At 56.0% G+C, this 26,059-nt stretch overlaps 6 protein-coding genes across 6 annotated transcripts; 1 reads left to right on the forward strand and 5 right to left on the reverse strand.

Annotated features, from left to right (window-relative positions):
• Nucleotides 1-608: 608 nt before the first annotated feature.
• TRAVEDRAFT_121175 (uncharacterized protein) lies at nucleotides 609-864 on the forward strand (the record flags this gene model as incomplete). The annotated part of the gene is made up of 2 exons (XM_008039667.1): nucleotides 609-678; nucleotides 731-864. Coding segments are annotated over 2 exons (204 nt in total), but the record flags the coding sequence as incomplete, so codon positions are not given.
• Nucleotides 865-1,813: 949 nt separating this feature from the next.
• On the reverse strand, nucleotides 1,814-4,321 carry TRAVEDRAFT_46866 (HET-domain-containing protein; the record flags this gene model as incomplete). The annotated part of the gene is made up of 3 exons (XM_008039231.1): nucleotides 1,814-3,639; nucleotides 3,688-4,171; nucleotides 4,238-4,321. 3 exons carry the CDS (start codon nucleotides 4,319-4,321, stop codon nucleotides 1,814-1,816), a joined length of 2,394 nt encoding a protein of 797 aa, XP_008037422.1.
• A 6,583-nt stretch (nucleotides 4,322-10,904) lies between these two features.
• TRAVEDRAFT_86531 (HET-domain-containing protein) lies at nucleotides 10,905-12,047 on the reverse strand (the record flags this gene model as incomplete). The annotated part of the gene is made up of 2 exons (XM_008039668.1): nucleotides 10,905-11,601; nucleotides 11,668-12,047. Coding segments are annotated over 2 exons (1,077 nt in total), but the record flags the coding sequence as incomplete, so codon positions are not given.
• A 1,340-nt stretch (nucleotides 12,048-13,387) lies between these two features.
• Nucleotides 13,388-14,598, reverse strand: TRAVEDRAFT_28680 (uncharacterized protein). Its single transcript, XM_008039054.1, has 6 exons — nucleotides 14,489-14,598; nucleotides 14,180-14,404; nucleotides 13,986-14,080; nucleotides 13,730-13,914; nucleotides 13,593-13,681; nucleotides 13,388-13,543 (listed from the first exon to the last, which is right to left on the reverse strand). Exon 2 carries the CDS (start codon nucleotides 14,385-14,387, stop codon nucleotides 14,193-14,195), a length of 195 nt encoding a protein of 64 aa, XP_008037245.1. The 5' UTR covers nucleotides 14,388-14,404; nucleotides 14,489-14,598; the 3' UTR covers nucleotides 13,388-13,543; nucleotides 13,593-13,681; nucleotides 13,730-13,914; nucleotides 13,986-14,080; nucleotides 14,180-14,192.
• Nucleotides 14,599-17,454: 2,856 nt separating this feature from the next.
• On the reverse strand, nucleotides 17,455-19,348 carry TRAVEDRAFT_46869 (HET-domain-containing protein; the record flags this gene model as incomplete). Its single annotated transcript, XM_008039232.1, has 2 exons — nucleotides 17,455-19,253; nucleotides 19,303-19,348. The coding sequence occupies 2 exons, from the start codon at nucleotides 19,346-19,348 to the stop codon at nucleotides 17,455-17,457; spliced, it is 1,845 nt and encodes a 614-aa protein (XP_008037423.1).
• Nucleotides 19,349-22,949: 3,601 nt separating this feature from the next.
• TRAVEDRAFT_46870 (uncharacterized protein) lies at nucleotides 22,950-23,748 on the reverse strand (the record flags this gene model as incomplete). The annotated part of the gene is made up of 2 exons (XM_008039233.1): nucleotides 22,950-22,992; nucleotides 23,057-23,748. 2 exons carry the CDS (start codon nucleotides 23,746-23,748, stop codon nucleotides 22,950-22,952), a joined length of 735 nt encoding a protein of 244 aa, XP_008037424.1.
• Nucleotides 23,749-26,059: the final 2,311 nt, after the last annotated feature.

Consider the following 26,059-nt stretch of genomic DNA (forward strand, 5'->3'; position numbering starts at 1 on the left):
TTCAACAGGAGCGTCAAGGATTGTCGATGCGTAGTGCAACCGCGTTCGGACCAAGCCCGCGCTCTTATCTTAGGAGCCTGAGACCGCGTCCACTGTTCGTTGGCGGGCCGTGGAGATGCATCGAGGCTTCTCGCAGAACACGCGTGCGCTCAAGAGCGCTAGCATGCCTCAGCTAGCTATGTGAGTTCCTTGCATACTGCGACATCTCTGTGCGCTATGATCTCTCAGACTGAGCTTATCATGCTAAGATCTTGTGTACGATGTACTTCAAGAACCTATAATCATCATTGATGGACAAGACATGTCGAGTAGGTCGGCCTGATGAGGCACTCGCCGTGCAAACCTTCGCCTCCAGACACAAGACCCATATTCTGTGCCTGCCCGCAGTCTAATGCCCGCCTATCTGAAGGCCCATACGGCATCTCCAATGAAGCACAGCTCACTATGCCCGCTCGGCTCTCGGTTGTGTGGGGCACCATGTCAAAGCCACTGATGGAGGGCAAGCGGGAGCTGAGCACCACTAACGGCCGACAGACGCTTCGTACTAGCGCATAGAGGCCTTATAGGGAGGCCGTCCTCTCCCTCCTGGTCCTCGGCCACTCCCCTTCATCGGAAACTTGTTAGATATGCCACAACTCAGACAATGGGTTGGATTCAGGGACTTATGCTCAGAACACGGTATGTGCATGGTCTATGAAAGCCACTTGGCCACTTAATGAGGATCCGGCAGGAGAAATCGTATACCTGAATCTGCTGGGCAGGCCCATGCTCATCGTCGGCAGCGCACGAGCAGCGACAGAGATATTAGAAAAGGGCTCTGCAAATACGTCTGACCGCCCACCTAGTCATCTGCTTCCGCTGTGAGTCCTTATGATGCCGCTTCCGTACGCGCCTGCACAACACCTGAACGAGCACATCAGTATCGGGAACGACTTAGTGTTCACTGTCATGAGGTAAAGGCAATGGTGGAGGGACCATCGTCGCGCATTCTGGCAGGTGTTTCACCCAGGAAAAGTTGGCGAATATCACAGCGCTGAACGAGAGTTCGCGCACGAGCTCCTCGCGAAGCTCCAGGAGTCTCCTCAGAACTTCGAGCAGCACCTCCGCTTGTGAGTACGCAAGGATACCGATATGAACCGACGAGACGACGTCCAACCTACAGCGCACTTTCGGCGACGAACATGAAAGTTCTCTACGGCCTCGACACCCACCAAGACGAGAACCGCGAGCTCATCGTGAGGGTACAAGACGCCCTTCACTGCACGTCCGACCTCGCGACCCGGACACACCCCGTCGACTATGTTCCTTTCCTGCGCTATGTCCCGGGCTGGGTATCTGGGGCGGGATTCCAGTATGAATTAGCTAGTTGTAAGGCGGCCTTCCTACATTTGAAGGAGGTCCCTTTCGCTAGATGCGGGCAGCATATATAAGCTAGATGCCGGATTACGCTGATCTCCCTTCGCGCCGGAGCCTTATCTTTCTTGTAGGACATGGGTAAATCTCAGCCGTGCGCATTGGCTGCGCTGTTGGCGAGATCGCAAGCCATGGAGGGACCGGACGTCGTCGATGACGCGTACCAGGAAGATGTCATCAAGAATCATGTAGTCGCCTCTCGAGATGTGCATACCCTGCCGCGAGCTTCTCTACATTTGTGGTATGCGTGCCCGTAGAATCCAGATCGACGTACGCCGCCGCGAGGGAGATTGGAACACTAAAACAGACGATGTATATGTATATCTGTCCTAGCCACAAACCATTGTCCATGCCCTCCTAAGTCCGAGTCAGTGAAATAATTCATGCAAGCAACATTCATTTATACGATCTCAATGTCCATCCACGGCAACTCGCCCATCTTCACCGCCCGAGTAAGCGGATCCCGCAGTAGATGCCCCCTGAAGTTCTCGCCGGGTCTTGCCACTGTGACGAAGTCCCGGAAGGCTCCGATCCTCCGAAAGCAAATCTTCTCGGATGCGGATCCTGAGCTGTTCGATGGAGGAGCGAGCTCGAGGACAACCCCGAGCATATCGTCTTGGTAAGTGTTCCACTTGGTCGGCACGAATGGGGAAAACCACATCCTCCCCGGCAGTTCGTCGACATCGCAGTCCATGGTCACTAGTGCGGAGCATCGTGGGTCCGTCGAGTAAACGTGGTCTTCTTCATCCGAGATCAAGGCCCAAAGTCCACGCTGCCACTGGTGTCGTACGTCCTCGAAGGACGGCAGGGTAACGGTCCAAGAATCTGGCAAGTCCGGAGATCTTTCAGCGAGCCCACCATGGCAGGGGATCAGTGTTCCGCGCAGGGCAAGGGCCCCGTCTGTCACTCGACCGAAGCGAAGTGTGGGATCTTCGAGCGTGACCCAGCACTGAGTGACCTCCGCGAGTACGACAGTTCGTGGGCTTGCAAAGCTTAGAGCGCATTTACTGGCATGAAAGTGATTGATTTCTCCATCGACCGCCGCCCATGACCATGACGGCGCGCGGTACGCTGCTGGGCGAGTATGTCTGCATCCGAGTGATTGTTCCTTGGAGTGATCAGCCGCCCATAGCAGGTAGACGATGAACGCGCCCGAGCGCCATAACCCCGCGAGGTACTCAGAGCCCAGGACGCGGTGGAACTCCTCCGCAATCGCAGCGCACGCGACGAGCTTGTCCGACTCGTCGCTAGCTGCGCGGCCGGTGTAGTCCTCCACGACACGCATCCAGGCCCTGTACATGTCCTTCCCGGACGGCCACCACTTGTCGTCAGAATATTCCGCAGGCGCTGTTGGCGGGAGGAAGAGCGAAGTGGGTAGGCGAGGTTCGCCGTATACGGAGTAGTATGAATTGCCAACATTCGCCATGTCGCTGATGGTTAGACATTTAAACAGGAGCGTCCTGGGGGTAAAGATGAGAGCGCGTGGGGATAATAGATACTCTTGCATGCACCAGGCGCGCGCCGCCATGCTCCCGAGCTCGTCGCTGTATGGATTACAGTCGCTCATCCCCCGGGTGAGGTACACTTGACCGACCTGGAATTTTCGCGGCGCCGAATGGCCATCGTGGCATCCCGGAAAGTTCGGAGGATAGGAAGGGCAGATGAAGGGGAGAGCGACGTCGTCTGGGGGAGATCGCTCTTGAAGAAAGCCCGAGTCGACTCCTTCCGCGCTACCGGCCATGATCGTTACATGGGCATAGCGATAGATGTGGTGCATGCGACCGATTTCGTGCGCCTTGTCCTCGTCCGAGTCTTGGATGATGCACAGGCTGTCGACCCAGAGCCACCGGAAGCCGAGTTTGTGTGTGACATAGATGGCGTCGCGGATGGTCAAGGGGAGAACATGCGGGTCGATTCTGTGTTCATAGGTCGATAGGTTAGATGTAGTTGTCCGATAGTGAGTCTTCTCCGAGTCCTTTCCCCACACGTAGCTCAGCGCAAGGTATTCGCCATGTTCGCCCGGCGCTGAAACCAGCCGTGGATGAGCAAGATCGGTGCAGTCCACAAGCCGCGAGGGAAGGCGGGGGTTTAGGGAAGCCGCACTTTTGCAGCGCTTATGTTTGTCAACGCACTCATTGCTGAGCTGTCTTGCGAGGTCCAAGGCACGAGGAGATTTGACATCCAGGATCGGGCTTCGTTTTGTGATGTAATGTGCCGCGGGGTCATCTAGGGCTGATCGTCAGCTCCATCCTGGTATATATCTACCTAACGCACCTGGAGCTGCATATATAATCATAGAGGTGGCGTTCTCGTTGATTTCTACCTCTACCTCTTGATGCTTCTGGTAGGGACCCGATTCATCATGACATTTCTTAGTCAACCCACCGCCCCGCACTGTGATAGTCACTGTTTTGTCGGGGTCATCGTCTTGTGCGACGTCCAGATCGAGGAGCAATCGACACCATACACAGCCTGCATCGGCACGGGTCTTCAGTTTTGCCCACGAGCTCATGTACGTATTCTCCTTGGGCCAGCTTCGGTACCATTTCCCATCTCGGAGCGACACGCAGGGGATCCCGAAATGAATCGCAAAGGGTCCCTTCCAGCACTCCTCGCACACAGACGGAGGCGTAGGTGGGAGGGGAAGATCGTCGACACAGTCCGCGGAGAAGAAGGGCAGATGGGAGAGGGTGAATTCCTCGGGGAAGAAGGGGAGCTCGGAGAGGGTGGCGTCTAGAGGAATCGAAGACGGGGAAGTCTAGCAGAGAGGATGGGTTGAGATGAGAGTAGACGGCGAGGACGAAAGGTGCGGGGCGGCACTGACCTCCACATGATTTATAGAAACATTTACCTCCGTCCAGTCAGCCACGCGCGTCCCCTGTATAGCGTACGGATCACGCGGAGCCATATGGTCCAAAGGTGGCGGCCGAGCTTGCAGGTGGCGATCGTTGTCACTGTCCTCGAAGACGACGGATGGTCGGGGGAAGATGTATGCTTCCGGGAAGGAGGGGAGCTCACAGCGCGACAGACACCGGGATTGAAGGGGAAGACGAGGAGGTTCAGCCTAGAGGATGTGTCGGATTGGGAGTGGACAGGACGAAGGACGCGGGTCCGCCTCGACCTCCACTTGATTCATAAACGCTGACCGTCCCCCACGCAATGCCGCGCGTCCTGGCCATGCGGCTTGCCGTGAACTGTTCCTTCAGCGGTACATCCCGGGACGCTGACCGCAGGGCTATGTAGTGGTCGTCGACAGGGAAGACCTGCCATAGCGAATCGGAGCTTAGGCGGCGAGTGATATTAGATTGCGCTGTGCCGGCGAACGACATCTGGAAGTGGCCGTGGGACTGAGTGCGAAGAAATGCGGTCGCATTGCTCGCGCGTTATGCTCCTCTTCGGAGCGGCGCAGCAGATGCGCAACGAGGAGGGCGAAGAAGCATGCATTGCAGAAGATAAGGCTGTACACGGAGAGTGATGTCCGAGAGACCTTCGACAGGAGCCTAATAAGACGAAGCGCTCGAGTAGCAAGCACAGCCTATGTGAGAGGACACAGAACGCAAAGCTAGTCGTATTGTGAATATCTACCTGGACTGTCAGCCGTATAGCAGTGCGCATGTGTACGATTCACGTACCTACGTGCCTCGCCCGTACGCTGCCATCAGTGCGTGGATGGGAACCTGGAGAGTGAGGCCTGGAAGGGGTCGCAAAAATAGGCGCTATCGGTTCGTCGTGCGCTAGCAGTACAAGGTAGACGCCTTGGCCCACACTCTCAAAGCTCCGATTCGCAGGACACAGAACCTTCGCAGGCCGGACTACGCACGGGGCAAGCGTCCTTAGAGCGAGATAAGGAAATGTGGGAGCGATGCGGGCGAGACTTGTTGAAGGGAACGCGATGTGGTCGTGAAGGTGTGCGCATAGCCCAGCGCCGATCGAGAGGCTTATCTGTAAACCTACGGGATTAGAACTTCCGTGAGTCAGACAGGAAGGATATGGCAGACGCACCGCATAACAACAGCAGTTCCTGAAGGTGACAGAAGCTATGTCCTCTGCCCCTCGAAGTACGCGGAAGAACACCGCCACGTTGCATTGTATACACGTTGATCGGATTTAGCCTACGAGATGTTTGTTTTCTGCGACCTACGGAGATCTAGTCTGCGTGCTGCCGATGAGGGTTGACGTAGAGGACACACGTGTATGCGATGCCTGGTACAATCCGGTAGATCTATGCTTGTAAGACATTCTTGATGAGCGCAGAGACGCGCGAATTCAACAGCGAACGGGACCGTGAATAACATACCAGTCCAGCGCAATAGCCCTCGCGGAAGAGTGGGGGTCTTGCGAGCCGTTGACGAGCACCGCGGTGACTCTCGTGGGCACGGTTTTGCACCCACGACCTCCACAACGACGTCCACAGACTCTCAGCGTGTTTCAGGCCACCGCGTCTAAGCCGCCCCCAATAACGACAGCACGCAGTATGCGGCGGGAGTCGGGACGTGTGATGTTGCCGCCCGGGGACGCTTAGACATCTCAGCATGTCGCTAAGCAGGCAGTCGCACCAGAGACTTGCAAGATACTCCGTAGAGACCCCTTCGGACATGATTGCGATGACACCGCACGGGACGAGTTGACCGGGCGGGAGATGTCGCGGCGCCGCGGGTAGTCGCCCACAACGGCCCGTCACGCTACGCGCAGCTTGTGCAGATGCGCGACGGGCTGCGAAGAGGTGCGAGACAGCGTGGCGGGGAGGTATAGGGCATGAACTGTCGACGAGTGCGTAGCAGAGTTTAACAGTCGCGTCGGGGTACTTGCGCAGGAGGGTGTACGGGGCAAAGAGCAGGGTAGAGGACTAGGCAGTGTTCTCGAAGATGACGTAGAGTAATGCAGAGCACGAGAGGTGTTCAGGATGCGTACGGGCACGGCTCAAGCTGGGTACGCGTGTTCAAAGGACACCACAGAGCTGTGGGACTGCATCGCGCCATAGAACCGACTGAGAGCGAGGCTGGTGCCGCACACGGGGGCACCTTGGACAGGCGCAGTTGGCCATTCAACTATCTATAGAGACGGTCGGAATGTTGATGTCACCAGTTCTCCTCAGGCAAATGTCAAAACAGAACGCACCTATATGTAGAGCCTATACACGACATCCAGCGCGCGGTCTTGCGGAACTCCGTGCCAATCGCCGCCTTTTCCTACGAATGTGCTACGTCGGCGGTGCGCGCTGGCCATCTTGGTTGGGAATAGAGATGTAGAGAGTGCTGCGAGAAACGACGAAAGGGATCGCCGTGCAGGTGCGCGCGCAAACGGTAGACGAGTGCGACGTAGTTGGAGCGCGACGGCTTGCTGCTGGTGAACGTGCGATGCCCGGGCCCTGAAGACGGAGCGAGATGCATACGGAGAGCTATAACAGTGGGAGACCATCTGCGATTCAGTTGTGTATTTAGTAGAGCATTGATGTTCGAAGGAGGGGACGGACACACCACTCAGCGCGAGAGCTGCAGCTGACGCCCTTTCAAGGACGAACGCCGCCTTCCACGGCTTGATGGCAGCTATAAAACACCATTAAGGAGCCAGTCGAACAGAATCAAAGCAACCAAGACGAAAAGAGATCAGAGAAAGGCAATGAGCGTCCATGCGAGATGAGAACTCGAAGTAGGGCGTCGGTAGTCGCACTGGTCTGAGTGAGCAGCGTCGCCCAGCGCCTCCTGAGTACTCCGCGCCTCGCGGGATTGTACGCTTAGATAAGCGCGCTTATTTCCGAGAGGCGCGGAGTCGGCTTGCGGTCTCTCTCCTCGACACTACCGTGGTCCTCCTGCGCTTCGTAGCCTTCGATACTGCTGCACTTCGCTGTTCCAAGCAGCAAGTTGACGCGTTTTCAGATGCATGTCTACTCGACGACACACCGCCGTCCAGGCGTTTGGAAGCCCCCCGGGCCTCGTGTCCCTCAATCCGACTCGTCTCCCCTCACGACTGCCCTATTACTCTGGTCTCTCCATCGCGCACGAACTCTGCCCAACAGGGATTCCTCCAGCAGCCATTCTACTTTGCCTCAGTCACGACTTATTTCTTTCGGCACCGTTACCCTCTGTATCGCTTGTCTTTCCTACGCCCCGCGCCTGCACTCCCTGCTCTGCGCTCGCGTGCTCTCCGTCCACCTCCGCCCTCGTACGCGTGCGCGACTCGCTCCAATACCCTTGAATGACTCGCACTCAAAGTCTCAGAGATCCTCATCTCTGGCCTGCAAGACGCCCACAACTCTCATTGCGCATCTCGATGTCCCTCGCCCATCGCTGTCCCTCGCGTCAATCCACACCCGCCGACGCATGCGTTGCCTATCTGGAAAGGAGAAAGACGGTTTGTACTCGTGCAAAGTGTGTTTATAGCCTGCCCATACTCAGACCGTACTCACAATGTTCTCAGAGATCTGAATCTGTCGCCATGCGCATCATACCACACGCACAATTCAACGGTATGCAGCGTGCTAGCTATAGGATAACGCTGGCGCTGCGGCTTGCGCAAAGCTCGTAAGTATTCCTTATGCCCGCCATGCCGTTCACTAGGCGAAGACCTCTCCGCACGAACTGCTGTTCATCCTTGTGCCGTCTACCAATGGCAGCCGCATGCCAAGTCCGAACGGCAGGGAAATCCTCGCATCTACTGGTATGCGTAGCACCAGCTCACGCGGCCGTTGGAGTGCACTAACAACCACGCGTTCATAGGCGCCGTGCAACAACATCGCTGCGCTTCTGCCTGCCTCCCTGACCGCTGCTCTCGCGGGTATCTACCGTCGATCGCGACGCAGGTACCATGTGACGCTGTCAACCGTGCGTACGTCGCGCGGCGCCGGCGTGTGACTCGTGGACCTCGTACCCAGCAGCATGCCCGAGTCTCCGCGACGGCAGCGGTCAGCTCGTTTGCACTAGGGCACATGCAGCCTACGTGTCATCGCGCGCCGGGCCTCCGACGAGAAACAAATCGTCGCTTGTTCCACCAGCCTAGTAAAAAGCAGTCAAACCGAGTGCGTATCGTCTCCATCTTACCCCTCACACGGAACCATTCTGACGGTAGATACCCAGGAAGTCCCGACATGATTGCCCTGGAATCACCAACTCGCACGATAGGTTTGAATGCCAGCCGTCGGTGGCGGAGGACCTCGAACTTGTCTTTCCCGCGTGCAATGTCCAGCGCTCAAGTAACCTCCGCATTCGCGTGCCGCTTCTCCGGAGCATCCTCAACTATCTGCAATGGGCACGATGCCACACCGCGCTCACATCGGCGGCGTTTTTGCAAGGATGGCTATACCAGTGAAGGAGTTTCACCGCGTAGAGACCTGGCCGGTAACGCGTCGTGGAAGCTCGACGTCTCGTACCTCAACACCCCCTGACATGGCTCATGGTGCGTTCCGCTAAGTTATTTCGTACATTATATGATCATTCCACGTAATGCGTACTGTAGCTAAGGTCGTCCGTAGACTAAAGCTGTGGATGTTGCCTTCCGGGAGCACATTTCTGCGCAAAGAACCAAAGGCACTTGGCGTGGTAAGTGCACTAGCTGGTATGCTCTGCTCGCACCGCAGCCGGTTGCTAATACATTGCACATCCGTCCCCGTGTCTCCAGGTGATAAAAAATCCATCACATCCCCGCTCGGCCGTAGACTGACAAGACGAAGTCAAATGCGTAGTCGAGAGATTACAGGGAACGATGACTGAGCCGCAATCGGCTTAGACATCGCGTTATCTCCCAGGGTTTCGCGCAGTGGGTCTACGATACACGTCTCCTGACAGCGTGCTCACCACTTCGCCGATCAACGTCACATCTACTTGTCTGCACGCGCCCTCACTGAGTCCGCTATCGTTAAGGACTACTCCTAGACCGCTCTCTCATGTTCAAGCATTACGTCAACAGGCCCGCATCGGAAACTATTGATGAAGTGCATTCGGCGCGCAGGGCGGGGATGTGCGTATTTCGAATGCTTGACAACAGCTCCTGGGGTGTTCCATTGCACGCGAACGTCTCCCTCGCGGAGGCTACTTTCAGGAACGTGAAACAAGTCGGTCGGTCGATCCAGCCTAGGCTACGACAGCGACCTCGGATCCGGTACGTGCTCGCGCTTCGTTTCCTTCTCGCGTGCCTAACTTTCTCATGCATTGCGTGCCTGTCCAGGGTTCCCTCCTGGCTCCATCGGGTGCGAGACAGACTGCATGAGACCTCTAGACGAGTGCTTTCGGTCCCGCGCCGCTAGACTGACGTCCTCGCAGATCATTCTTTTCTATCTCGGCTCGTTCGCCGCAGAGGGCGAACAGATGAGACTCTGGTGGACCGCACATCCGACATACGACAAGCTGGATGCCCATCCGATGCGGTGCGGACGGCACCCTCTGGGCGACGCGAAGAATACCGTGATGGAGTAGGTTTCTAAGTTATCACGGGTGTTCCGGAGCTGCTTCTATACGCCCTTTCCGGTAATGACGCGCTTGTTGTGGGCAACGGTATGCTCGCCGAGTCGCTGCTGACTGGAAGGCACGAGTTCTACCAGGAGAATCTGAATGAGGGCGCAAGTAAAGGGGATCGTGAAGTGTGTTTACGTGTGGTAAGTACAGTTGCGGTAGAGATGCAATGATGGGAGGACTAATAGAAGATATTTATCTTAGATCAGTGCGGGTTGTCCGCAATCCAAAAAGTAGTGGATACTGTGCGTGACGGCACGACAAATATTGCTGAGTTGATTCGGATACAAATGGGTCTGGTAATGTATCCTGCCCCTAGCGCATGTTTAGACAACCTCCTCTACATGAAGTATCGATCCGTTGGCCTACACTGGTGACCGAGAGGTATACTTCAGAGTTGAGACGTAGGAACATTGCGGAATCACAATCAAAGAGTCATGTTGCAAAACCGACACCAACAGCATATATACGTACACAATCTGTCGTGACCGTAAGCCGCCAATGTCCATGCCCTCCCAAACTGGAGACAGCGATAAATTACATGCAAGCACAATCCGTTCAAACGATCTCAATGTCCATCCACGGCAACTCTCCCATCTTCACCGCCCTAGTTAGCGGATCCCACAGTGGATGCTCCTGGAAGTCCTCGCCGGGTGTCGCCGCGTGGATGCGGTCCGAAAAGTAACCAATTCTCCGAAAGCGACTCTTCTTGGGTGAAGACCCTAAGGTGTCTGATGGAGGAGCGAGCTCGAGGGCAATCCCATGCACGCTGTCCTCCCGAGGCTGGTCGAAAACATCCCACTTTTTTCGCACAAATGGGACAAGCCACATCCTCCCCGGCAGTTCGTCGACATCACAGTCCATGGTAAGAATTGCTGTGTCGTGCTCCCCTGGTTTCGTCAGGTAGATGTCGTCTTCTTCATCCAAAATCAAGCCCCCAAGTCCACACTGCCACTGGTGCCGTACTTCCCCGAAAGACGGTATAGGGAGGCTATAAAAGCTGGAAAGGTTGATAGCAAGGCTACTATTGCATAGTATCGGTGCTCCACGCAGGACGAGGGCCCCGTCCGTCACCCGACCGAAGCGAAGCTCGGGGTGTTCGAGTGCAACCCAGCACTCAGCGACCTTTGCGAGCGCAACAGTTCGTGGGTCTCCAAGGAGCAGAGCGCATTGGTTGGCACCAAAGTGGGAGGTTGGTCCATCGATTGCTGCCCACGACCATGACGGCGCGCGGTAGGCTGCTGGACGAGCATGTCGGTGTCCGCATACTTTTCCCGTCCCCCTAGTATCCCAGTCGCCATGCTTAGCCTCCCATAGCAAGTGGACGAGGAGCGCATCCGAGCGCCAGAACCCTGCGAGGTACTCAGACCCCAGGGCACGATGGAATTGCTCCGCAACGGCAGCACACGCGACCAGCTTGTCCAACGGGTCGCTCGCTGTGCGGCGGGTGTAGTCCTCGATAACATACGCCCAGGCTCGGCACATCTCCCGCCACTCCTTCGAATCAGGCTCTGGTGCAGGTGCCGTTGGTGGGAGGAAGAGTGAGATGGGTATGCGAGGCTCGCCCCATATGGAGTAGTGTAGGTTGCTAACACCCACTGTGCCAGCCTTGGCGGTCAGACACCTAAACAGGATCGTTCTGGGGGTGAAGATGAGGGCACGTGGGGACAACAGGTACTCTTGCATGCACCAGGCGCGTGTTGCCATGCACCCGAGCTCGTCTTCGTACGCCTTCACCCCGGGCCTATCCTCAGAAGTTGTGAGGTACACCTGACCGACCTGCAGCTTCTGTGGTAGCAAATGGTCGTACTGGTGCTCCGTAGAGTTAGGAGGATAGGGAGGGCAGATGAAGGGGAGAGCGACGTCGTCTGGAGGAGATCGCTTCTGGAGAAAGCCCGAGCCGACTCCTTCCGCGCTGCCCGCCATGATCGTCACATGTGCATAGCGGTAGACGTGGTGCATGCGGCCGATTTCGTGTGTCTTGTCCGAGTCCGAGTCCTGGATGATACACAGGCTGTCGACCCAGAGCCACCGGAAGCCGAGTTTGTGCGTGACATAGATCGCGTCGCGGATGGTCAAGGGGAGAACACGCGGGTCGATTCTGTGTTCGTAGGTGGATAAGTTGGATGTGGTTGTTCGATAGGGTGTCTGCTCCGAGTCCTTTCCCCACACGTAGCTAAGCGCAAGGTATTGGCCGTGTTCGCCGCCGGGTGCCGAAACTAGTCGTGGATGAGCGAGGTTGGTGCAGTCCACAAGCCGTGTGGGAAGTCGAGGGCTCGGGGAAGCTGCACGTCTGCAGCACTCATGTTTTTCAATGCACTCGTCGATCGTCTGCCTTGCGAGGGCCAAGGCGCGAGGGGATTTGACGTCTAGAATAGGCCTTCGTGTTGTGATGTAGGATGCTGCGGGGTCATCTAGAGATATTTGTCAGCTCCATCCTGGTGCTAAATAATCTACCTGACGCACCTGGAGCTGTATATATGGCTATAAAGCCACCGTACTCGCTTCCGTTGATTTTCACATGTAATTTTTGATAATCCAAATGACATTCTACCCATAGCCACTTCTCCCTAGTGCCCCACACCGTGACGGTTACAGTATCAGTCTCGTGATGCATGCGGTGGCCAAGGATGAACCGACACCATACGCAGCCGGCATTGGCACGGGCCTTCAATTTTCCCACCGTGGTCACATATGTGATCTCCTCGGGCCAGTGTCGGTACCATTTCCCGTCCTGTGGCGACATGCACGGAATCCCGAAATGCATCGCAAAGGGTCCCTTCCAGCACTCCTCGCAGACAGACGGAGGTGTAGGCGGGAGGGGTAGATCGTCGACACGGTCCTCAGAGAAGAAGGGGAATTGGGAGAGGGTGCATTCCTCCGGGAAGAAGGGAAGTTCGGAGAGGGTAGCGTCTATACCGATCGAGGGGGAGGTCTAGCAGAGAATATATTAAGATGGAAGAAAATAGAGAGGACGAAGGGCGCGGGGCAGCCCTAGCCTCCACACGGTTTATAGAAACACGTACCTCCATCCAAGCAGGCATGCGCGTACTGCGCATTCCGTGCGGTCCATGCTCAGCCATATGCCCTAGAGGCGAGTCCGACATGCGGCGATTGTGAGCACCGTCCTCAGTAACGAAGGGTGGTTCGGAGAAGGTGAACTCCTTGGAGGGGAGGGGATCTGGGAGAGGGCGGCGTAGGTGGGGATCGAAGAAGGGGAGGTCTAGTGAAGAGTAGACGAGAATGAAGGAGACGCGGCCCAGTATTCACACTAAGGTTCGCCGGACTGCCAGCCACCCTCTAGGTAGTCGCGCGGGTCCTGCGCAAGCTGTGCTATTTTCGCCCAGCTACACAGCCAGACCGCGTGGTGGAGCGAACAGAGAGTCAGAGAAGCCTGACTTGTCGCAGACATTCGGATGTTGACAGATGGGCGATGCTCGATCGTGCGAAGCCGGCGAGCACTACCCCGACGGGCGGATGTGATCGAGCGCTATGTCGTTCTTTGCAGCGAGCGGCACATCAGGTGTATGGCAGGTAGAGATAGGACGAATTGCATTGCGAGGGATGAAATTGTACACTGAGAGCGATGGCGGAGCAACCTTCTAAGGTTCCTAGGATGAGCGGCAAGCACAGCCCGAGGTGGCGGTGCGGAACGCAAAGTTATGTGGTTGGTTCTACATCGCTATCTGGCTCAAATGTCAGCTGTCTTCGTGCGCATGCGCACGGTCCACATACCTATACAGTCCGATCGTACGCCGCAATTAATGTATGAGTCAGAAACGGGTGGGCGTATGGGAGGTCGCCACGAGAAGCGCTAGCATGCGCTGTCGCGCGCTGGTCAGCCGCAGCCCCCAGGAGCACAGGACACGAACCTAGATCTATCGCTGTACCGCATATCCCAGGCCGAGACCAGGTCTCAAAACTTGCGAGAATAGCACCCACGCAGCCCACGCCGAGGCGCGCTATCCGCTTCCGGTACGAAGTGGAAACGGATGCGGAATCATTTCCCGTCACGGATTCGGGTGTGCGCAAAACCTGCGAGAGGGTTGGGGCGGATCTGGACGATGGTGACACAGAGAAGTGAGTAGGTGGTGTGCACGGGTATCTATGCCGCACATGGAAACTCACCTGTCGTCGTGTACACGTCTACGCGAAGGTAAAGCTCTCCGTCGGCGACATACTTTTGGATTTCGTCCGGCGCGGTAAAATTCGATCTTGCCAGCCTGGGTAAACATAAGAGTGTCAGACTTTGCGCTGCTGTCGCCTCCGTGCGTACGAACCGACGCTGCCAGACCACGCCCTAGCCGCCGGCATGCACTTACTTTATCTCAGCCACTAGCTCCGGCAGAGGATCGGGTGTGCCTTCATGAAGGAGATAAGCGTACTTCTGGGAGGCGGCAGCTGCGCATCAGAGCGCGTCGAGCGGAGCCAGCGGGAGGGCGGCTTCGAGAATTTGGAGATACGTCGAGGAGGGCCGTGAAGAGGCTGCCCGAGAGGTATGGGGAACTCGACCCACGTATCACTAGGCATTCCAGCCATAAATCAGCCTGGATGGTTCAGTACTTAGTACGGGTGCACGGTACACCGCTGAGGGCTTTCGCGAGCGGGGTGATTCGGAATGGCACACTCACGGTGGTCAACTTGAAGTGCCAGTGCTGCTCTTCACCATGCCTGCTCGCTAGTTTGGGTGACCTGGGCAGTGCCAACCCGTCCGTAGCGTGATAGGCCGTCGTCGTCGGCGATGGTCGTGGTCGTTCAAAGCAGGATCCTCCCAGCGCCTCCGTCAACTCGCAGAGGACCGCGGGATTTTGTGCTTAGATAAGCAATGTTGATCACCGAGAACAACGGGGTCAACTTCGACGCTCCACTCCCTCCTCTCTCCTCTAAGTCCTTCGATGCCAGTACTTGTGCCCTCATCGCCGTTGGTCGTCTCAAGCAACGTAATACAAGTCTACCTTATCGCTCACGCACAGCCCGAGTGCTTCCCACCCTCGTCTCAAGCATGATCCTTACCCATGGCCGTCTTCGCTCACTCTCCGTTTTCCCCGCCTTGCTCAAGCTTTGCCCGCTGGAGCGTCTTCCGAGAGCACCTCGACCTCGCCCCATCCAGAAACGTTTTGACGTGTCTTTCAGCGCTGTTCTCCTTCGCATCTCTCGCCTTTTCTGCACCCTGCACCTGCACTATCTTCTGCCTACCCTCGCGCATGCTGTTGAACCCTTCCCCCGGCTGTGTGCTAGTTGCTCTCGAAACCCACGACGATTCCCACTCCCCGGAAGTGGGTATTATCCCTCATTCCCCTCCGCCAGCCCGCGCATCGTTTCACGGCAGTCGATGCATGCGCCACCTTTCGGGAAGGGATGTATTTGCTATACGTGAGCACAAGGTGCGTTCTTGGTACATATGTCATCAGGCCGTACTTACAACATCTGCGTAGCCCGAACCGATCTTCGGCTGCACGCATACATACACCACCCCTTCGCGCCCTTAGAGGGAATCCGACATGTTCGTCTCACGATGCTACTACCGCTCGTGCAATGCTATCGCATGCCTTTTTTGTGCCGTCCATGCCGCTTACCAGCCGGGTACCTCCTCACCGACCTCCGTCCCTTCTCATGCCGCATCTCGTCCGCTGGTACGGGTGAAGGCCGCAGAGAAACCTCCCTCGACATTATCGGTATGTGCACCACTAGCCTATGTGGACGAGAAATGCACCAAGAACCTCGCTTGCATAGGTGTCCTCAGTGCAACAGCGCGCGCGTATTGGCGTCCTCAATCATAGGCTCTTTCGTCGAAGTCTGCATCGACCGCATGTCGCGACACCGGGACTGTACAACATCAAACCGCACGCACGTTCCCTGCTCCAGCATACGTCTCGTTGATCTCGCGCTCCGGCAATTTGTCTAACGCCTTCGCTCGGGACGTAGCGACCAATTTGCATGCACCGGGATACATGCACCCTCCGTTCTATGGCGCCAGTCGACGAGCTACAGGTCTCGCCGTTCTCAAGCGGTTTCATACGCGATGCAGTCGACGCGAGTGGGTGTCGCCACCATCCCACCTCTCATGTGGCGCCATTCCGATCGTAAATCTTTTCTAGGAGCTCTCGCTGTCGTCACCCGCCTCTCGAACACGCGTCCTACTTCCATCGCGGCCGTTGGTGACGGGAAGATCTCTGCTCGCGCGATCGGCGGACGGCCCATCCCGCTGCTCGGCTCTGCTCGTCGCTGCATGCTCATCGAGCTCGCACTCGCTGAGTTAACATTGCCACCAGCTTGCCGTCTTGTTCCGCTCGACGAGAAGCTGATGGCGCGGCACCCTCGGAAGGTCCGCTCATGTGTGTCCACGCACTACTACGTCAGCAAACCCGCGCAAACGATCGATGCATGCGCACAGGTCAATACTCCACGTCAGGCGTATACGGCGTCGTTGTGAACAACCCAGTATGAGGTACGTCTGGCGAGGTCGAGTCGGCGCGTCCGGCAGGGTGTGCACAATCTGAATGCTCAACACCAGCTCCTAGGGCCTTCAACAAACCCGCAGAAACTATCGATGCATGCACAGGTCGAGACCTTGCGTTAGACATAACCGACATCGTCGTGAACAGCCCGGCATGGGGTGCGTTCAACGAGGTCGAGTCGGCGCGCGGGAGAACGCGTATTTTAAATGCTCGACACCAGCTCCCAACGTCTTATGCGCGGAGGCCACCTTCAGGAGCGTGAAGCTTCGTGAAGGCGCGCGGTTGTGTGGATAGCTGATCCTGATCTCGTCGGAGAAGAGGTTCGTTGATTTGTCCATCCTAGGCCTACGCTACGACAGCGACTATGATTGGTATGCGCTCGTGGCTCGTTCGCTCGCGTCTCTCTGGCTATCTGAGGTATTGCGTGCTCATGAAGGGCATCATCAACTTCATCTCGTGCGAGACAGACTCTGCATGGTACCTCGAGGCGAGTGCTTTCAGCCCCCGCGATGCTGGACTAACACGCTTGATTGTCTTGGTAGATCACTCTCATCTAACTCGGCTCGTTCGCCGCAGAGGGCGCGCAGATGATCCTCTGGTGGCCTGCCAACCCGACCCACGATGAGCTGGTTCTTTATAGGGCGGACTACGCTCCTACGCCCCTGCGCGCGTCCGTTGACGTGAAGAATGCGGTGTAGGTGCTCTAGGCCATCGCAGATTTTCGGAGCTGTCTCTGTTCAGTAAGTGCGCACTCGTCTTGGGCAACGGTGAACTCGCGCGACGTGTAGTTACTACAGTTACGGTATAGATGTAATAAGCGATGGCCTCATCGGTGGAATATATATATTTTAGATCTGTGCGGGTTGTCTGCGACGTAAAGTAGCGGATACTGAGCTTCCTCCCCCTAGTGCACACCTTGACAAGCTCTACAAGATCCAATATCGACGCGTTGCCCGTGAATACTATACACTGTAGATCAAGAGGTATACTACATAAGAACATCGCGGAATCCAAAGAGGGACGTATTGCAAGACCATAACCGACGGCGTATACGAAAATGACTCTCTCCTAACCGCAAGACATTGTCCATGCCCTCCCGAGCCCGACACAGCGACAGACTACAGGCAAGCACCGTTCGCTCATATGATCTCAATGTCCACCCATGGGGGCTCTCCCATCTTCACCGCCCGAGTTAGCGGATCCCACAGTGGATGCTCCATATAGGCCTTGCCGGGTCTTGCACCTTTGACGAAGTTCACGAAGTAACCAATCCTCCGAAAGCGAATCTTCTCGGGTGCAGACCCTGAGCCGTTCGACGGAGGAGCGAGCTGGAGCGCGATCCCCTGCACGTCGTTATTGGAAGTCGACTTGGTCCGCAGAAACGGCACGAGCCACATCTTCTCCGGCAGTTCGTCGACATCGTCGTCCATGATGACTGATGCGTAGCCCCCTGGGTTTGTCGAGTACATGCCGTCTGCTTCATCCGAGATCAAGCCCCGAAGTCCACGCTGCCACTGGCGCCGTACTTGCTCGAAAGTCGGCAGGGCTCGGACTCGGATGGTCCACCAATCCGAGTAATGTGATTTTTCAGCGGCTCTACCATGGCAGAGTACCAGTGTTCCGCGCAGGCCGAGGGCCCCGTCCGTCACTCGACCAAAGGGAAGTGCGGGATCTTTGACTGTGACCCAGCACCCAGCGACCTCCGCGAGCGCAACGTGTTGTCGGTATCCCAGGCTCGTAAGGGGGTAGATAGAATCGTAAAAGGCTGGTCCATCGATGGCTGCCCATGACCATGACGGCGCGCGGTAGGCTGTAGGGCGAGTATGTCGGCACCCAAGTGATGCGGCCGTGGACTTGTCGGCCTTCCATAGCAGGCGGATGAGGAGTGTGTCCGAGCGCCATAGCCCCGCGAGGTACTCGGAGCCCAGGACGAAGTGGAATTGCTCCGCGACCGCAGCGCACGCCACCAGCTTGTCTGACTCCTCGCTCGCTGTGCGGCGCGTGTAGTCCCAGACAACATTCATCCAGGCCTCGCACATCTCCTCCCACTCCTTGGAATTGGGCTCTGCTGCAGGTGCCGTTCGTGGAAGGAAGAGCGAGGTGGGTATCCGAAGATCGTGCTCTATCGAGTAGCCTGAGCTTCCAACACCGGCCGCATCAGCGGTCAGACACCTGAACAGGAGCGTGCTGGGGGCGAAGATGAGGGCACGTGGGGACAGTAGATACTCCTGCATGCACCAGGCACGCCTCGCCATGAACCCGAGCTCGTCGCCATGCGATGTGTCGACGTCAGACCCACGGGTGAGATACACTTGACCGACCTGCAACTTCTGTGATGTGTTCTGAGGGTAGGGAGGGCAGATGAAGGGGAGCCCGAGAACAAAGTCGTCTGGAGGAGCTCGCTTCTGGAGAAAGCCCGATCCGACTCCCTCCGCGCTGGCCGCCATGATCGTCACATGTGCGTAGCGGTAGATGTGGTGCATGCGACCGATTTCGTGAGCCTTGTCCTCATCGGAGTCTTGAATGATGCAGAGGCTATCGACCCAGAGCCATCGGAAGCCGAGTTGGTGTGTGACATAGATCGCATCGCGGATGGTCGGGGGGAGAAGACGGGGGTTGATTTCTTGTCCATAGGTGGAAAGGTTAAGTGTTGTTGCCCGGTAGCGGGTCTGCTCCGGGTCCTGTCCCCACACGTAGCTAAGCGCAAGGTACTCGCCGTGTTGGCGGCCAGGTGTCGAGACTAGCCGTGGATGAGCGAGGTCGGTGCAGTCCACAAGCCGCGTGGGAAGTCGAGGGCTTAGAGAAGTCGCAGCTTTGCAGAGCTCGTGCTTGTCAATACACTGGTTGATGAGCTGTCTTGCACGGACCAAGGTACAAGGAGATTTGACATCGGTCAGTATGGGGCTCCGTGTTGTGATGTAGGATGCGGCGAGGTCATCTAGTAATCTTCGTCAGCTCCATCATGGTATTATATCTACCTGACGCACCTGGAGCAGTATATATGCATAATCCATCGATATGCTCTCCATCCATGTATACTAATAACACTTGATCACCTCGACCCGATACTTCATCATCCTTGGTACCCCGCACGGTGACGGTCATCTTGCCGGAGTTGCGAGGCCACCGGCGGTTTCCGCAGTCGAAGACAAACTCACACCATACGCAGCCTGCATCCGCACGGGACTTCAATTTTGCCAATGTGGTCACGTATGTGTTTGCCGCGGGCCAGCGCCGGTAATGTTTTCCATCTTGCGGCGACATGAAGGCAATCCCGAAATGCATCGCAAAGGGCCCCCTCCAGCACTCCTCGCAGACAGATGGAGGCGTGGGTGGGAGGGGTAGATCGTCGACACGGTCCTCGGAGAAGAACGGTAGTTGAAAAAGGGTGCATACCTCGGGGAAGAAGGGGAGTTCGGAGAGGGTAGCGTCTAGAGGGATCGAAGCAGGGGAGGTCTAGCGGAGAGGATGCGTTGAGATGGAGACTAGACGGCGAGAACGAAGAGCGCGGAGCGGCCCTAGGCTCCACACGGTTCATAAGAATGCTCACCTCCGTCCAGGCAGCCACGCGCGTCCCGCGTATGGCGTGCGGCTTACACGGATCCATACCAAAGGTAGCGGCCTCGGTGGCAGGTGGCGATTGTTGTCACTGTCTTCGGAGACGACGGGTGGTTGGGGGAAATTCGGTGCCTCGGGGAAAGAGGGGAGCTCACAGAGGGCGGCCGACACCAAGATCGAAGGGGAGGCCGAGGGGGTCTAGTGGAGAGGATGCGTCAAAATGGGAGTAGACGATGAGGCCTGACCGAGCGACCTTCCACGGGATCCTAGGACGAATAACTCCGGTAGCAAGCACAGCCCATGCGAGACGACGCTGAACACAAAGCTAGTCGTATTGGTATCACCTGTCTAGACTGCGAGCCGTATAGAAGGGCGCCTCGTCCATACGTCATAAACGATGCGTGGATCTAAACCTAGAGAGTGAGGAGGGTCACGAAGAAAAGCTCACTTTGCTCTTCGTGTGCCAGCGGCACAAACCGGATGACATAGACCCGCACCCTCAGAGCCCTGCGTCGCGGGAAACTGGACCTTCGCAGGATAGACTACGCATAACGCAAGCGTGGTCGGAGCGCGCGTGAGGTAGAAGTCTTCCAGAACGAGATAAGGAAACGCCGGAGCGATGCGGGCGAGACTCGTGCGCGCGAACACGGTGTGGTTGTGCGCATAATAGCCTAGCGGAGATTGCGAGGCTACTCTGAACACCTATGCCATTCAAACTTTCGTGAGACAAATACAAAAGATGTGGCGGACGCACCGCAGAACGACAGCAGCCGGTATACATAGCGGTGAGTTCCTGACAGAAGCTATGCGCTCTGCCTCTCGAAGTACGCAGAAACCACCGCCTCATTGCGTTGCATACACGGTCATCTGGTTCTACCTGATAGACAGTGCACGTACGAGATGAAACCGTCTGTCCGCGTCCTGTCCATGTACTCAGTTCATCTCGACCGCCATCGCTGTCCGGGGATTCGAGTGTGCCTTCGTAAAGGATATGCACGCGGTTCTGTGAGGCGAAAGGTGCGCATCCAAGTACGTCGAGGAGAGGCCGCTTCTCGTGAGATGTCGAGGAAGGCCGTGAAAATGTCAGGAGATGGGAAAGACTCCGCTCAAGAACTGGTAGGCATGACTGAGTCGCGTAGTACTGGGAGTGGGAGTGAGCCTGGAGAGGGGAGAGAGAAAGAGAAAGAGAGTCCCTTCGGCAGCGTCGGCAGGCTATAGCTGATCTGAGATCTCCTCCGAATTTCTCGGAAGCCCTATATTTTAGCGCCCTTGCGGCGTTCTCTTCCGAAGTCTCCGTCGACGATTCCCAGCGACTCAGGCTTGTGCTCCCTCTCACTCATCGTCATGCTGTAACAGTACTTACTGCAGTACTCTATGTCTTGAACTTTTCTCTCGCCTTCATGAGGCAGCATTGATGCCTCACGCGAAGCACGCCTGCGCGACCACATCTCGCCGTGTGTCAACACGCCGCAAGTTCTTCAGGCTCGACAAGTCGGCAAAGGTATGCTTGACGCGGATTTCGAGTGTATCCAAATGGCTGACTCAATATCTAGGTATTATATTCAGCAGTATGTATCTCAGAGCGCGGAAAGTCTAGCCGCGGTCACGACACTCCTTGGTCGTAACGACGTGGAGGCGACACCGACTCGGAGTGCGACGACGTCAGCTATCATACATCCTCGCCGCAAATGTTCAGGATCTAGACCCTATACGAAGCAAAATATGAGTTGATTGAATGTCACTCGACTACAGTAACCACCCATCCTCGTGGGAGCCAGCACGAGGACTCTGAGCGCGGGCCCGGGGAAAAAGTGTCTAAGGAAGAACAGTCTAGTCTTCGGTGGCGATGTTGAGCGGAGAAACGCCATCGCGAAGGCCAAATGATCAAATGACGCCTCTTTTCAAATACCATCTCCGCCGCCGACCCGTCAAGCACGCCAGCGGTATATACACGGCATAGAAGGCGCTCATTTCTGCAGATCGCGTTGTGGACGTCCAGCTGATGAATATTGAATGCGAATCATGTCGACAAGCGTTTGGCACGTTTTGAAACACCATTGGTGCTTCCACATTAATTACTCATAGCGTAGAAGGCTAACGTATTCCCGCAGAAGCTGCGTCACGGGTGGTGCGAAGATAACGGCGTACAAGGAGCAGGGGGTGAACGCGGTGTTGGTGGGGGAGAGCTTGATGCGTGCAGGAGACACGAAAGCATTCATCAAAGAACTGTTGGCGTGGCCGGACGCATGAAGGCGTTTTCGCGCCGGTTTCCGCGTGCGTCGTGTGCTTTGTATAACTGGCTACATGGGCTGCAATATATCATGAGCATCGTATCGGATGGTGAGTAATGTGTAACCTCAAGGCTGCAAGTCACTCACTTATGCGACCTTGACCCCCACATCCAAAGTCGTCAGTGAATATATCGCACAACTTGAAAGTCACACTAGTATGGTCTGGTCAAGAACTCTCAGTTGTGTGTACTAAGTATACATGGTCACGAGGCTTTCTACTCGGGATCAAGAACCAGTCGCCGCACGTATATCTGCAATATAAATCAGTGAACACAAACGGGTGGGCACAGCACCCATGAAACTTACATCGGCTAGATCGAGATAACTCCAAGTCCGGCACTCAGAGCTCTATCTGTAGATCGGCCAGGCGGTACCTGGACGTTATGAAATGGAATTCGACATTTCCCTAGGACGTTAAAGAAAGTCAGCACATATTGCTTCGGACGGGTCACCGGTAGCACAACTACGGTGCTTACCATGAGGTAGCCATGGCAAATACTTCCCAGTTGAGGGTCCGAAGAAGTGAGATCCATAATCCTGTGTATCGTATCTAGCGTTTCTTCGCATAGGTCGCTCAGCGCTACCAACACATCCACATTCTGCGCTTTGGCACGGAGAGAAATGTACGTGTTTGTTTCTCCGTTCATGTATTCCTTGTAGAAGGAGAGGCTGGGAAACAATATTATGAAGTGCATTCCGCGAATGTATCAAGGTGACTCACATATCACTACGTTAACATCGGACGACCGTCCGATCCTCCGGTGAGACGAGAACTTGGCAGGAGATTAAACGACGTACTTGATATGGTCAGTGCAGAACGCAAGTTCTCTGCGGCCGAGAAGTCAAAATCAGTATCCGCGTGCTTACCACGACCGTAGAGAACAAGACTTACGGCACAACTTGCAAGTAAAACCTGTCTTCAGGGTCTCTCCAGCCTTGCACGAAGTTAAAGAATGCAAACGCCGTGGAGTACCCCGTCATGCCCCGAAGGAACGCTGGGTACCTGAGAGCACCGCGGGCGACGGCCATATGTTCAGTACTGTACTCGATGTGAGTACCGGCCACGCCAGCTAGAGTCGCCGCGTTGATGCAGTCGGCGCCGACCTGCGGGTACATCGCGTACATGTCGCCGAATTGGTGAGCCAGGCGTTCGAGGACCGGGTCTCCTTGGCTCTCGTGCGCAGCAACCCGTTGGCCAAACCGCCCAAGGGTCTCGAGGTCGCGGCCACCGAGGTCGTCGATGTATATGATGTAAGCGGTGTAGAGAGATACGAGTCGTTGGTGGGCATAACCGGTGTGAGAGAGCGCGGTCTCCGCTATGGCGCAGGCGGTGTCCGTCAGGCCGTCGATGAACTTCGAGCTGAGGCCAGCCTTCCATGAGATGATCTCGGTAGCAACATCCGCCCTGAGGCGTGCATTGGGGGCAGTATTGGGAGCGCGGTATTGCAGACGGGTCAAGAAGTTCTGGAATATAGCCTTGATTTCTGTAGCTGCATCTCCGCGCTGAGACTGAATCGAAGGGTTGTGTTGGAGTGATTGGTTGTCGGAATCCGAGTAGTACCCTTGATTATTGACCAGGGACATGGTGAAGGAGGTCTGTTGACAGACAATATTAGTTCGGTCACAAAATGAGTGCTATCGTAAGAGATGGCTTACTGCCAGTGGTCGCAAAGGATGAAAGGCGGACGGGTTGAGTTGTCCGTATAGATGGCTGCTGATCTGCAGCAAAGTGGCCGGGCTGGCCTGCTTTTATAGGTGCCCGCTAAGGGCACGAACCTTGCAAAAACTTACCGCATGAGTGAGAGGAATGGCCCGGGTCTGACGCTTAGAAACGCCACAGGCAGACACCGTAACGGTTACCTCAGAGTTCCGCCACGGCCGCTCCGCCACCCAAGACACGAGCGCGGCGCAGTGACCAAGACGGGACTCGCATGTGGACCCGCTTTCCTTTGCTGACGTACCCTGTCATTTTGGTGTCGTCAGCTCTGGAAATAAGTACTAAGTACTCCGCATCGATGCTAATTGGAAAACCAGGGTCAGCTTCCATCCAGAGCAAAGATTCGAGACTCAGATGGGGCCTTCTGAATTCTGGCATAGGCCGCCAACCGTCAATCCGACCTCGGAGTTTGCTCTTCAAAGCACCGGATCTTTCTGGTTGACCTCCGCCATAGCTCTATTACCTCTCTCTGTGTGAACGAGTCGGGAAACCAGTGGCTGAGGGTGCACGCTGTAGAGAGAAAACTGCTAATAGAGTCTGCGTACGTACGCAAAGCATAAAGCCACTGATGAAGTGAAGCGCGCGCATATACTTACCTTCGCTAAATGTTTGATCACCGACAAACGCGTCTTCGAGGAGGCCATGGTGTGTGGGGTACAAAGACGGATACTGCATGGGCAGCCGGCACTGCGCGCGAACTGCGTTGCCACAATCTTCAGCACCGGAGTCTTCGAAATTTCTTGCAATCTACTTACCCTTCTTGACCGCTCCCGACTTCGGCGGGCATCCGGAAAAGCTAACTTGTCTCCCCCATCTCCTGCGGCCCTTTCCTGAGGCCCGCGTTCGTCACCAGTCGTCTGTATCTGCTGGCGCCTTAATCAGCTATTCCGAGCAATACTAGAAACGTGGTCCGTTGGCGCAGCCATCGCGTGTGCTGCGCGGAGCGCGCATCAATCGCTAAGTACGAGCGTAAGTACCTGAGAGTGCCACGAGCATCAGAATCCTCTGTCGAACCGTGCCTTCTGCCAATACTTGGAACTCTTTCCCGCAAGCTATGGAGGCATACTATTTCTCCCACCTCAGAATATGATTGAAAGTGAGCCATGATGAGACCCTCTACGCATGCTGCGGAGATTCGATGCTCTCCTGAGTACTCGAAGGGGAGTTGGACAGGTCAATGGACTCAGCAGCCGGCGACAGCCCCGAATTTTGCCTTCGCCGGGGTCGAAGGTTAGAGTACCTTGGGTGAGGAATGACGTAGCTCACACTTTCGAGTCCCTCCTGTGAGGGTGGAGATCCTTGCTTTGACGAGCAAGGGATGATTGGCGCAATGCGGTCATATACCACAAACGACAGTCCCCGGTAAAAACCTAAGAGAAGAGCACCTGAAGACAACAATGCATGTAGAATCTACGCGATATAAAACTGACCCTCACTCATACGCAACCTGTCCAGACACAGTTCGACTATTCGCAAGAAGCATAGTTCACTGGCGTGGTGCTAGTCTCGTCTCCAGAGTACGCACTAGGAAAATAGTGCTTGATGATGCACGTTTGGTGGTGCGCGCTAAGTAGAAAACTCGATAGTGCGCATGGCATATCTTTGAAGTCACGGAAAATGGAGAGCGCGCGTACATACCTTCTGATTACTGACAGACACGTTTGGAGCTGGGAGTAGACGGCGGTAACGAATGGGCATTCTTTCCCAGCCGCCGCGGTGCAATCGCAAGCTGTCTCTAGCAACGGCGGCCTAAGGTGTTCACCTGTTGAGATCCGAAAGGCCAGAATTTAGTATCTCAGCCCAAGTGCGTTGCCATACGCGCAAAACTCACAAGCTGATCCACCCTTAGGGCAAGCCGTATCTCGCTGGAATATAAAGCAGATATTCCGCGGCCTCGTACATAGCAACCCGTCTGGGTACTAGAGGTGTTCGCGGCCTGTTCGCGGCGCACGGACGTACGACTCGAACAATGGTCGCCGACGACCTTCTAGCGCAGAAATTTGCCTCGGAAGCGCGGCAGCATCTTACAGGCTTCTTCGTGGCGCCGCTAGCTCGCCGGTCGAGGCGCCTCCGTCTGATCTGTGCGCGCACCGAGGTCAGCTGAACGCCGGTCTACAGGAATCCGGAGCGACTGTACTTACGTTTGGTACGTGGTACAACGCTTCCCATAACCGTGCA

Source organism: Trametes versicolor (genome assembly GCF_000271585.1).
Source record: "Trametes versicolor FP-101664 SS1 unplaced genomic scaffold TRAVEscaffold_5, whole genome shotgun sequence".
NCBI lineage: Eukaryota > Fungi > Basidiomycota > Agaricomycetes > Polyporales > Polyporaceae > Trametes > Trametes versicolor.

What these genes read in the sequence shown, in the direction of transcription:
- TRAVEDRAFT_28680 (XM_008039054.1), bottom strand. Translation starts at nt 14,387, where the DNA reads ATGCCTAGTGATACGTGGGTCGAGTTCCCCATACCTCTCGGGCAGCCT.